This window comes from Paramormyrops kingsleyae, chromosome 7 (genome assembly GCF_048594095.1).
Source record: "Paramormyrops kingsleyae isolate MSU_618 chromosome 7, PKINGS_0.4, whole genome shotgun sequence".
In the NCBI taxonomy this organism is placed as follows: Eukaryota; Metazoa; Chordata; class Actinopteri; order Osteoglossiformes; family Mormyridae; genus Paramormyrops; species Paramormyrops kingsleyae.
In genome coordinates this window covers 6,966,966-6,980,601 of record NC_132803.1, presented here as the reverse complement: position 1 = coordinate 6,980,601, position 13,636 = coordinate 6,966,966, and the positions used below count along the sequence as shown (strand labels likewise).

Sequence of the window (13,636 nt, the reverse complement as noted above, 5' to 3'; positions counted from 1 at the left end):
TTTGATGGACTTTATTGTTAGATAATACTATTTTGCAATAGTACATTTTGGGTGAATCTGGCTGAACTCCTTTTTTGCGTTATATATATTGCAATATCCATCACAAAGAATTCACATATCAATATCTGAAAATTTTCCAGTGCAGTGCAGCCATACAGTCATGCCATCCAGATCTTGTTGAATCTGTTCTTGCAACCAGATTGCAATTGTAGCTTGGGTCTCTTCAATTGCTCACGTATCCATTATTGTTTGTTATTTTTTTTACTTCATTTATCATTGTTTCTGAGTTATTAACTATGCTTTTTCAAGATGGCAGCTGTATTATGCAGCAGGTTATTTGCATAACCAACTGACATTAAACACATTTGCACCCAAAGTACCAAATGAGTACCCCAGCTGGTTTGGTACACCGCCTTCCTTCACTGAAGTAAGATCATATGGATCCTGGGACTCTACTATCTATGTGCAGGAGGACATACTCTTCCCACAGTTCTGGAAGACAACAGGTCATCTCCCTAAATGTGCAGTATTGTCATGGGAAAAGTATGCATTAAAGAACACTTGCATGAGTCACATCTCAAGTTTATTACTGTGAAATGATATTTTAGGGAGGACAAGAAGAAAGTAGATGTGAGAATAGGAGAACATATCGTAAGGGCTTACTTCTCCGGTTCGTATAAAAACAAAAACATTTTTGGAAGACGGTGAGTGACATGCTTTCATCTTAATGGAAGGCATATTTTAACATCAGCTCTCTCCCCTCCTCCACACACATAACGTAACAGGGAGCTGCTCCCCCACACACCCTAAACCTTCACCTGTTACGTGTCACTGAATTATTCCTTATGATGAAGGCTACCACACCGGCGAGCCTAGACTGCCACCAACTCCGCGGGGCCTCCTCCATACCGTCTTCTGAGCTGTGACACATAGCGCCTGTCTGTATGTTGATTGGGACCCCCACCAAGTCAGCAGGGACCCAGCAAGCTCGCTGTATTATTTCTTCCCCCTGTGCCTAAGAAGACTGTTTATGACAGCTCTTCACCCACGTTACACGCAGCTCCGCCAGGGACATACAACGGGCTATAAGGGGAGATATTAACGAGATACTAACGGCTAACTTGCCGTCCTGAACCAAGCCAGTCCCCTGCAGCTGGTGATCAAAGAAATATTGCATCATCACCCACATATTAAATGAAGTGCAAAAGGAACATTGTATACTTGACCTAACTACAGCACCACGTCATCTAAAAAAAAAATGTCCATTCGACTCAGATATAACCCAAAATGTTATTACCTGAGTATTATCTGAGTGTTGGGGGATAAGATGATATTATTTATTGTGACCAGTTGCAATTGTATCCACAGTATGCATTTTATCATGAGGATTGTGATACAGCACTACATTTACATTTACTCATATTTAGCAGATGTTTTTGTCCAAAACAATGGACAAGTAGGAGAGAAAATCACTGGCCCCAAGACAATTCCATTCGATTACAATTACTGAGGGAACGATTTGATGCACCAGAAATTTTTCACTTCTATCACGATTCAGTTAGATCAATTGATTTTTCTATTATTTTGAGGACCTAAATTCAGGCTAACCTTACATTTTACTTGGTTAGATTTTTGATCATTGCTACTGTGTCAAGGAAAAAGAACAACTTTTTTGAGCGACAAAAAAGCATCGTAACGCATTCTGCGGTGCAAAACAGGACGAGATTCCCAAAAACGCTGCGCCACAAACAATCACCGTAACGCTTCCTTTGAATATTGATGAGTCCTCCCCTGCCATCCCAGGTTTCATAAATTGCAAGCCAGAACTGCTACTTTGTGTTTACCTTGAGTGCAGGTGTTCTCAGTGCGAAAGTAGCAGCGTCTTCTTTAAGAAAGATTTTGCCTCCAAAAATTATTATTATTATATTGACAGAACAGAACGGCAGGGCCTTTCGCGCAATGCCTACTGTATGTGTTTGGAGGCAGCAACCAATGGCGTAGCGGAAAGCTTTAAATTGGGGGGGCGGACGGGGCACAATTTCATTTATTAGGGGGATGAATGAAGCCAAATTAAATATTGTGGGGTATATGTCCCCCCGGCTGTGACAGTATTACAACAGAGCAGACCTATGTGAAACAAAGCAATTTCATCCTGTATAACATCTCTGCACTGCCTATATGTCTTACTGCTTTGTCACGTATCTGTCTCAGTGGCTCTCAACTTAGTGACTAGAGCTTGAAATAAAAACCTAGCTAACTTGGTAAATACAAAAAAAAAACAATTAAATGTTGCATTCTTGTCAAGCAGAACAATTGTGTGGAAATGGTTTGGATTTAAAGAATTTGAAATCTACTGTAATTTGCAAACTTTGCAAAGACACCATTCATACAACAGGTGGCAACACTGCCAATTTTTTTATTTATTTATTTTATTTTTATTATTATATCGGTTTGTATAAACCGAGTTCAGAAGTGCACAGATATTGAACACAGTGATAGATATTCGTTGTACTCAAAACTTTTGAAAAATTAGTATTAAAACACTTTTAGAACACTTTTGCTATAATCAGAGAGTTCCTTTTATATTTACAGTATTTCACATAACTTAAATTTATTATCATAATGCTGCAGGTAGTGCTTCGTGTAAGAACAGAATTGCTTGGTAAAGTGATTAAATGGTTAATTGCCATTACTTCATATATTCCAGTTTGGTTGGTTTGTATACAAATTTTTTGTTTAACAAATTTGGCCATATCAACCCAGCAAAGTCAAATTGTGCCACAAAATTCAGCTAGTCAATTTGTCATAAAGATTTGTAGTATTTTATTAGGAATGAGGGAGTGAGAATAACGGAATATTTGAATAATTATAGGCCAAAAAAGCAATACCAAATCCAGTCATAATACTGCTGATATTAAAAGCAGCCCCGGAATACCTCATACAACAACAATGCAGCAGGGGGAACCAGCAATTTATCACTGCAGTGTAAAGGCAGTTTTAATGGTATTTGCTGTGACAACCCCTTTGGGGCTTCACTATAGGGAGGAGGAACAATGGACTGAACTGTCATGAGGCTAAAGGTTAAATTCCAGTGCAGTACATTCAATGCAAGGCTTATTCCCCATCAGACCTGACAGAGACAAGAGGAGCAGCAAACTCTAAAAGTGAGCTACAGACAGCAGGTTACTGGCTTACAAGGGAAACTCCACTCGCGTGTCAAAAACAGCGAACATGTAGCGAAGAATGTCATATAGGAATAAAGAAGGGAAGCTTCAAACACGATTTTGAAATGAACGACGGGAGGTGATATTACCGGCTGATTCATTCCGACGGATGACGTATGTATGTGGACATGTGCATATGTGTACTCATTGTGACCCAGGTAATAGTGATCTCTCTAGAGCCACGATCCAAACCAAGCACTCAGTAGAGCTCTAGATGATACACGGGCCGCAGGTGATAAACCCCCCCCCCCTTTCGGCACATGTGAGGCTTCCCCCCACTGTTTGGTCATCAAATGAAAGGGAAGAACGATGTTGGGAATCTAGCATTCCGTCAAAGGTAGTGGTGGTAGACATGGAGACAGTTACTGTACATGATACACATTTTATGGGTACTGTAAGAATTGTGATACAGGACTGCATTTACATTTAAGCCTATTTAGTTGACGCTTTTGTCTAAAAAGATGTATAAGGCTCAACCCATTACAAACAGATGCCGTGGAAAAGTCAACTAGGCGAGTGTGGGTAAGATGAGCTTCCAATGAATGCCCAGTTACAAGTGCACTACAACAAAACACACCTATGTGAAAAGAAACTTAATTGATCTTTTTTAACTAGTTAGCTAACTCAGTGAAAAAACTAACTATATACCACTGGCCTGCTAAAAATACTGCACTCTTGTTAGTCCGTTTGATTGTGCGGAAATGGTTTGTATCTGAAACCCAATGTGGACCTACCGTAGTTTGCAAACATACTGTTCATGCAACAAGTGACAACGTAACCAATCTTGTTAAACTAAGGTAAAGATATTTTCATATTCAGATACAGGAAATAGTTAATTAACATTACTGCATACATTCCATATACTGTAGATCATTATTATATCCAAAAAAACCATTTTGTCCATATTGACCACCCCTAAGCTTACATGCATATATGCGTTTAGGATGAAGACAAAACAACAAAAAAGGAAGAATGAAAGTCTACAATCCAGGACTCCATCCATCTAGAGTATTTCACTCATCTTTTATACTTCTAAACCATGACATTACAAAAAATCTCGAAATCTAAATCATTCTGAAACACAACTTTGTCAATTTTTCTATTTGGAATATGTCAAAACACTTCAGTGCCCTTATCATCTCTTAAGTAAAGCATACACACTTTCACACATGCCCAAGGGAATTTTCTATTTGGTATCTAAAATCAAGTGTTTTATTTCTCAGCTTGCATTAAAATATATTCCAGGACAACTTTGAAAACTTAATGTGATTCAGGCACTGTAAGCCTTTGGCAATAAAAGCTTTCGTAAAAGGAATCCTGCATGTACGTCTTAAGACACACATTGTCTAATCAGTGCGCAGCTTACCATCCTCACTGTGTGTGGTGCAAACTGAGATTGTAGGAGGCTGTGAATGTCATCGTCTGAGGTATTTTAGTGTAGAGGCAGTCCCCAGGATATGAATAAGATCTGTCTTTTAGTCAAATTTGTAGGCAAGTTGGAATAATAATAATACAGAACATAATAAAAGTTATACAGTAAAATAAAAGTGACTATGTGTGTGGTACTGTATTATACCTCGAGCTGATGAACAGCTGACGCTGCACATCACATGAGTTCGTTATTACAAACCATTGTATTTAACCCGAATTTTTAATATAATAGACTTAATGCCGGTCCGTTCATACGTATGATCTGTAGGTAAGTCAATTGTTAACCCGGGAACTGCGAGTATTTTTGTATCGGGAATACAGTAGTGTCTCATACTTCAAACGATTCGAACGTTGAACGTTCCAGAGTTTGAAAGGTAAGTTTGAGAGAAATTCACTCCGGAATGAACAATGCTTCTACATTCAAACCGCGCAGCAAGCGTAAACGCCGTCTGTTGTGCGCCCAAGTCATCTTTTGCTCTCATTGTGAAAGCATCTCTTGCGTTACGCTTGTATGGTTTCAGTTCTTTTTTCACTTTATTTTTGGTGTGTTTGGTTATATATATATAACCCTTACGTATTAACTGTGGCCTCCAAGAATAGTGTGGCAATTTTCATTTTATTATACAGTATATATGTATTTTATTTATTGTTTTCATGTTTTAATTTATTATTTGTGGTTTATCAAAGTTTATCTAAATGGGTATTGTTTAGAGCCTGGGAACGGAATAATTCACTTATAATTCACGTTTCTAACAGGGAAAATTGATTCGGACCTTGAACAATTCAGAGTTCGAACAGCCTCCTGAATCGAATCAAATTCGAAGTATGAGGCACCACTGTAATTTAACAATCTGAGCCTAACGACAAAATGGATTACTAAATATTACGTAATCAGGAAGGCTTCTATTGGTTGCTGCTTGAGCTGTGACTGAAAGGTCTCACTGTCAATTCCAAAAGCAGAGCGACGTTACAGCTACCAGAGTGACGTTATAGCTACCAGAGCGACGTTACAGCTACCAGAGCAACGTTACAGCTTAGCTACCAGGGCAACGTTACAGCTACCAGTTTGGGACTTAATTAGCTATGTTCTCCAAACCCAGAAAATTTTATCCAAACACTCAATGCATCTATATTTCTATGCAATATAGATCAATAGTTACTAAGCTTTGTTCATATTCTCCAGCAAACACTGCATGGTGCTTTATTCCCTAAGCAGGTCAGGTGTCACAGGACCGGCCACATGAATGCATATTATTGATTTGAATTTTTATTCAGGGTGTTCAAACCACATGGCCACCCCAAATAGGGAAGGTAACATGAGGCAATGTTTTAAAAGGCTGCAGAATAATATGGACATGTGTTCTATTGTGATAATATTCATGTTTATGTTGTCCAGAAATCACAACTGCTCTTATATCGCTCCTCCCACTAAGATAATATGCTTAAAATAAAAAAGCAATATAAATGTAAAAAAACAAGCATATAGGAAAAAACAGATAAACTTCGAAACATATGTTGTATAAAGACATTTTTGAAAAGTTATAAATTCTGATGTGCTGCTATGTACTGAAATTTACAGTCACTCGACAAATCCTTGCATTTCTTCTCACTTTTCCTGCTGCTCCTCCGCATATACAAAATCATACTGAACTCCAAGCTGTTTGCTGGCATCTAGTACCAGGGATGTCTGCTCTCGATATAAACAGACAGTACTGGCAGTATTTACTGGGCTTTTCATGCATTCAGTTCAGTATTTTTGTACTATTCCAAGTAACTGAAACACTAATTTTTACCTTTCACTAAAAAAATAACTCACATAAATACACAGCAATTGTGCACAGAATTCATTGTTCTTTTTTAGTAAACAATATTGTTTATGTTATTAATTTAACAATGTAATATGTGTATTATTCAAATATTTTATTTGTTAAAAAGGTAAGAGAGGAATAAGACCTCATTTTTTCTGTGCTTTACATTTACTTATTTAGCAGAGACGTTTCATTTTCATTTTCCATTTCAGACGTATAGCTGCATATTTGCAGAAAAAAGAAGGGAAAAGCGTGAGCAATCCCCCATACCCCCCCCCCCCCCCCCCCAGTACCTCATTCGTGAAGTTCATGCGCAACATCGCTCAGGGTCACTTTACTGCTTCTTTCGTACACAAATAGCTAAAAACTGACTAACACTAGCAGAAATTACATTCTTTCTGAATGTGCATTCAAGGATGAGCAAAGGCACCGACTGAAAATTTGTGTGGGAGAGAGAGGGAGAGGGAGAAGCGACGCAGATTCTGATCATGCGAAAAACTGTGAAGATGATGCAACGGCGGTGAAATCGCACCGAGTGAACGCGCGCTGCATAAACAGGCACCAGCAGAAAAACACAAGCAGGCTCCTTTCTGCTCCTTTTTCGGTGAGCATCTTATCAAAAATAAAACAGCACCAGCTGGGGAAGTGTCAAGGGAATGCCCAACAATCAGCCCTAACGTTTCGAAAATGGCCTAAAAAATTCAATATGGTTCGTTTCTCTGCAGCACTATTTGAAGGAGGTCACACTTCCAAATTCACCACGGTGCATTCATAAACATATCAGAAAATGCAATATTCCTCATTCCCATGTGTTTTTCCAAAAAACAATTAAGAAAACGTGGGAAAGGTGAATAAGTATCAAACGTTACCTTCTGACAGCGTGGATTTAGGTGGAGGCACTGGCCTGGACTGAACACTGTTAGCAGGGGCAAGATGCTCAACATGATAGTGTACATGCTGACCAAGTGAGAGATAATAATGTGGAGAGACGACCAGAGGCAGGTCAATCAATGTCACTTGCGTGCAACAAGGCAGACAATAGGGGTTCTGCAAACAACTCAATCACGTTTGCTTGGACACATACTGACTATGTGTGCTCAAGATATCACCATTCCAGGTGACTCTGCCACAATCCACATTTTTAATGTTGCATTTTAGAAGAAAACGAAAATGCAAAAAACAAAACCCTTTGATCCGATGTCCAATAACAACAATAATAATAATCATAGAACAGCAAAAGTAAACAGGTTCTCTGCAGAATTAGCCTTAACTCGTGCATCTTTATGCTGCCATTTTTTTTTTTTTCACAATGAAATAAAGATTTAAAAAGACAGTCTTATATGCCCACAGTCCATAGCATGGGGTGATTATTACAAATGGCCTCTATTATAACAGCCAAGTTACGGTGGGGAGAAAAATAAAATCATAGTGGAACATATCGGCCCCTTCTTCACCTTTATCTCCCCCCCCCCTCACCTTTATTGCATCTCTCATTGGATTTAACCTTCCAGAAAAAGAGGCTTTCCAATTAAACAATGTCATTGCACTAGAATGAACATTGTACTATGACAAACATGATTAAAGACAAAAAAAAAAACCAAATAAAGATGGCTCAGTTCTAGCAAAATATACTGGGTTTTTTTCTAAGGATGTGATTTTAATGCTGAATATTGTTACACTGTATGTCACATTGTGTGTATTCTTGTGGATCATATCATTCTGCATAATTAAATCATGTGGATCCACATATATTGGACAATATGGGATTATGTAATAAAACAAAAGTCACAGAGAGGGGGAGCATGGCTGAAAGGACTGCATCTCATTATAGTTCATCAATATTTACACTTTTTATCATCATCACACAGTTGAGTTATTAAGTGCATTCCTATAAAAGTTTACAATAAAATTATTAGGTACACTTCAATCATTATAACTCCTAAAAACATGATTTAAAAACTATTGTTATTATTCACTCAAATTATTAGGTCAAAAAGATACATTTCTTAATAATTTTCTTTAAAACTTCAAAATAGTTTTGTACTTTTGAGATTTTATTAGAAAGTTGCATCTGCAGCTGCCCAAAAGACTCAAGCAGGTGGATATTGTTTCAGAAAGAACAGAAAAAAATAGGCAGGACTTTTTATACACCGGGTAGGAAATCTATTTATATTAAAGTAGGTAAGTGACATTCAATTTTTTCCCCCCAAACTGATAAATCGCTTGGCTTGAGCTGAGGTTATAATCCAATTGAATATGATGTTTTACTGTGCCTTTTAATTGCCTAACGGTGTACTTCATCTGCAAAGCCAGCTAAGCCACAGTGGATCTGCAAGCCGTGGGTGGGGGCAGGGAGAGCATGATGGAAGGCCCCCAGCTCGCCTGCCCTGTATCCGCCTTGGAAGAATACCAGTAAGAATGTGTGTGAATAAGCACGCGTCCTGCGAAAAGCCACGGCAGCCACGCCTGTCCTGTGCCACAGAGAGCCACAGGGACGCCTGAATTTCACGAATCGAGTCTCTTTTTGTGCTATTACTTTGGCAACTGGAGGGGTACTAAAGAATGCACCTGTGGAGCGTATATTCAAGGAAGGAGCCAATCCCTGGAATCAGCTAGCATGACAACTCATAATTAAAAAAAAAAAAGTGATTAACTACTAGACAGCGATTCACTACTATATCTCCTCTATTAATAAAAGATAACATCTGCACTGCCTAGTGCTTTATTTATTTATTATTGTCGCTTTCAAGTGCACATTTAATGTCACTTTGTTTGCAGCACGGTTGGGAACAGCCAGTCTTGGCTTCATGTGGCTTTTATACTGACATTCCAATGACCTCGATGCATAACCTCAATTAGACACTGATAAAATAGATAACAAGAATTACAACACGTGTGTCGGACATTTAAAACCATTCATTACACTATTTCTTTATTGATGTATGGATTACAAGAACACTATATTTACTGCAGAAAACTGCACTGGTTTACATAAGTATTATATTATAGTAAAATAAAATAAACATATCATCCTTCGAACGAACCATTCTCCTCGTTTGACCGTAAAAACCATTGTACAATGTTTCTAAACCCAGCGACTCGCCAAAGTCTGCTTGCTGGTTGTAGATGAAAGCTCGGTCTTTTTTTGGCCAAAAATGCATCGTCAAAAGGACTCCAGTCCAGAAAGGTTTCAAATAGTGTCAGAGCAAAGACGCGTATTTAACATCACAATCACACTTCTGATAACTGTGCTGAATATTTTTTATGACTGCCTGCAAAAAGAGTGATTGAAACTTTTTAACAAATAATTTTGTAATTGTGCATTATTTAGATCTACAATTACATGATTAAAGTCAGTTCCTTTACTAGCATAATCTAAACAAACTGAAACGTATGGGTCTGGGTTTATCCAACTTGCAATAACGCAAGGGACTACCTCCTTACGCACTGTATCTCACACAAGCCCAGTATGCAAACATAATATTCGTATGACAGCATATCATCTCCCAGACTTCGCTCAATTGAAGGGGTTTAACTAGAAATAGCTCGTCGCTCTTCAGCAGAAATTCTCTAAACTTTTATGAGAAAAGCTTGCATCGACAGTGAACTTATTGCCTAGAAATGTTTCGTGATATACGTCTGAGACACAAAATGCCGAAGGGCTGTTTAATTAATCTTTTAAAATAAACAAACAAACAAACAAACTATATATATTGTGTATTGTGTGTGTGCGCGTGTGTGCCAGGGCTTTGGCGCGCGACGTTACAAGGTGTTTCAGCACTCATCTCTACCCAGCGGGCTACAAAGTCACAAATGACTCATGCCATTTTGACTACTGAGAATGGAAAACAGAAATAATACGCGTACGTTAACACGAAGAATTCTAATAACGTCTTCTTTATTCTAATGCATATGTATGAGGGAACTGGGAGGGTAGCCATGCCAACGTAGCGGTGGGCAGCCAGAGCCACAGAGAGGCACGCGCCGCCAGGCTTATGGCCGCTGCCTACCTTTGTGCATGCCAGTGAAGCGGTCCTTCAGCACGGTGAGCTCGTAGATTTTGCCGAATTCCTCGAAGAGCGGTCGCAGGTCCTTCTCGTCCAGGTTACGCGGTATTTGCCCGATGAAGAGCTTTATGGCGTCGTGGTCCTTCATGGGGATGGTGGCGCAGCTCGCGGGACCGTGGCCGTGGCTTAATCCGTTCACGAGCCCGTTGGTACTCGCGGCGCCGCCGTGTCCCGTGCCGCCGTCCACCTGCCCGTTCGTTAAAGTTGCCATCTTCTCAGTGGGAACGAGTTGGTACTGATGCTGCTAATAACCGTAGCAGAGGCTTAGTTGTAATTGTAATGAATCTCGGCCGTGTAAAAGTAGAAGGTCCTGCTGTAGTTTTTTTAATGCAAATATTTACATATATATAATTGCAGGTGATAGTCGAAAAGAAGACACATCAAAGCTGCGCGCGCCTGCTGGTCCCTACTGAGGCGTGTTCAGACATATACACATATATATTACACTCAATAATGAATCCATTCATTTAACAAAGAGAGAAAGAGAATGAAAGTGTTTGCCTTCTATTTACACCTCCGTTCCCCTCGTCCCCGATTCTAGCTACCCTTTTATTTTTTGCATTGAGGAGTCGATATGGGTGTCCTTTCGGTTTAAACAGACGGGGTCGACTCCAAGAGGTCTAAGCAGTGCAGGGTGGTTCGGAGAAAGATAAAATTGGAATTTTAGTTTCTTGCAGCATGGTTCACTTTTTCTCCCCCTTTCTTTATCAAGCACAAAATGGTACATTCCACCACGGAAAGCGACTATAAATAAACGGAAAAAATAAAACATCTGTGTAGTTCTTTGTGTGACTACGTCTGTTATCAGCACAATAACGGCAACAGATTTTTAAGCTATTGTCACCATCGTCCTTACTATCGAGAATTATGCTTGTTTATTATTACCATAATGGCGAAAACGAGTATTATAACTACTACAACTACGATTACAACTACTACTACTACTATATATTTTTTTAACTATTATGAATTATTTTTGATAAAGATGTATAACAACAGTTTACTCGTGTAGCAGTTAATATAACCTATAACCATTGTCCATAACAAATATTTGTTTTTTTATGAAATGTACAAGCTATTGTTGAACATGTTTACAATAATGGGACGGTAAATATGAATATGAAAATAATACATAGGTAGATTCTCGTGTCTATCATGTAGGTGTCTTTTATAACCATTCTCCTTTAATGCATTTTTAAAGAAACCGAGCGCAATATACACCGTAGTATTTGGATATACTGGTGTATTTGGCCACTGGAGGAACGTTGCGTTATATAAGTATTTCGGTGGGTAGAGCTTTACAATACAGTAGCTGTGTGACAGCTCCGGTGCTGAAATGCCCTCTATTGCACGGCGCGGATACGTAGTGACTAACAGAGATTGGGGTTTCATTTGCAATTAGGATTTGTGTTTCTTTTATCTATCTATCTATCTATCTATCTATCTATCTATCTATCTATCTATCTATCTATCTGTCTAATGTCTGTCTGTCTGTCTGTCTATTCCTTAATTTATTTATTGGTCGGTCTGTTTCTATGTTCTTGCCGGAAAAAATGAACTTGTTCTCTGCGCTGAAAGGGCTTCGCTTTCCCGTTTCAGTCGCGATGCTGGTCAGTGAGCATCTCCGATCGGCGCCACACGGGCGTGTTGAAAGAGCGCACATCTTTGCAAGACAAATAACACGCCTTAATTTAAACTGGGATGATTGTACTATCACTTAAAACTTGTAAAGAAAAAAGAAAGAAAGATACAAAAAAACGTGTCGCATTTCGAAGATGTGCTTTGTTAAACATCCTTAAATCTTAGTGTTCACAGCCTGCTATAACAATAGGTTGGCTAATTACATTACATTTCAAAAATACTATTTAAAGTAGCCAAAACGAATGCTGTATTTTTTTTTTTACTTCTCAAGATATACCATTATAAGAAACGTAGCCCTGGATAGTCTCATTTCTAAATTGCTTGTCAAGAATTTTACCTAACAAATGTGGACTGGCAAAAAGAGACATTCAGTTCACACCTTTCAGGTTTAACAACGATTCAGTAATATGAAAAACGCGAGACAGCAAAGTGTAGCGCCATTGTAGGTAATGTATACTGATGTTACGCTTTAATGTATTGTCTAGGGGGGCGGTGACAGCAGCCATTCTAAGACATTTGACATTCATACAGTAGAACAGAATTTTTCCTCACATTTTTTATGCTTTAATATAAAAAGGGCAAGGATATAATGTGAAAACTCCTTGTTGACCACTTAGTTTTCAAAATATTAACACATTCAACATATTAACATAATTTATCACACAACACTGATCTGTACAGGTATTATTTTTTCTCAGGCTTTCCATGTGCTTGATTTTGTCAAAATCTTGTTGCTTGTTCATTTAGATTTATTTATGAAATTGGTCATTTTTTTTACCTGACCAACTTATCTCAGCCACAAATTCACCATACCCAGACTAAGCAACGTGACCATACACAGCTGCTACACACACACACACACACACACACGTAGGGTAAACATATCCTTATGGGGACTGCTCATTCATTTCTATGGGAAAAATGCTAATGCTAATTTTGACAACCTTAACCCCTACCCTGCCCTAACCATAACCATAAGTAACCTTACAAAATACAAGAGTTTTTGCATTTTTAGTTTTTTCATAGCAGTCACCAATTTTTATAAAACCGGTCCCCATAAGGGGAAAAAAAACGGATATTTATCACGTTATGGGGACATTATGTCCCCATAAGGATAGGTAAACCCGCTCACACACACACACACACACAGAGACCTCTCAGAAACACTGTGTCTTTCACAGTGACAATGATACTCGGCTGTCACCCTCAAAGCATCTGCTCACCCTGATGTAAAATGAAGGAGGGAATGCCAGAGGAGACCGTCCAACTCCGGACTCCTGTCAGGCAGAGAGTGTAGCGGCCATGATGGACAGCTGAGATGAACATGTTAATGGGAACGCCCAGTGATGGGGGCACGTGAATATGCTAAGAACAGTTCAGCTGCTACAGTTGTCTTCATTTCATACATACTGCAAGTTCCAACATGCTGACTGAGAACTGAACATACAGGAATGCAAATGGGTTG

At 38.8% G+C, this 13,636-nt stretch overlaps 1 protein-coding gene across 16 annotated transcripts in view; it reads right to left on the bottom strand.

Annotated features, from left to right (window-relative positions):
• The window catches only part of celf4 (CUGBP, Elav-like family member 4), an 83,056-nt gene extending 71,864 nt beyond the window's left edge, over nucleotides 1–11,192 (bottom strand). For 6 of the 16 annotated variants that reach the window (XM_023811681.2, XM_023811687.2, XM_023811684.2 and 3 more), the window contains exon 1: nucleotides 10,474–11,164. In XM_023811681.2, coding sequence (XP_023667449.1) covers nucleotides 10,474–10,741 — 268 coding nt within the window. In that variant the 5' untranslated portion in view covers nucleotides 10,742–11,164. Of the gene's footprint in view, nucleotides 1–10,473 lie in introns of all 16 variants that reach the window. The other 10 variants (XM_023811688.2, XM_023811689.2, XM_023811693.2 and 7 more) reach the window with 4 other exon arrangements.
• Nucleotides 11,193–13,636: the final 2,444 nt, after the last annotated feature.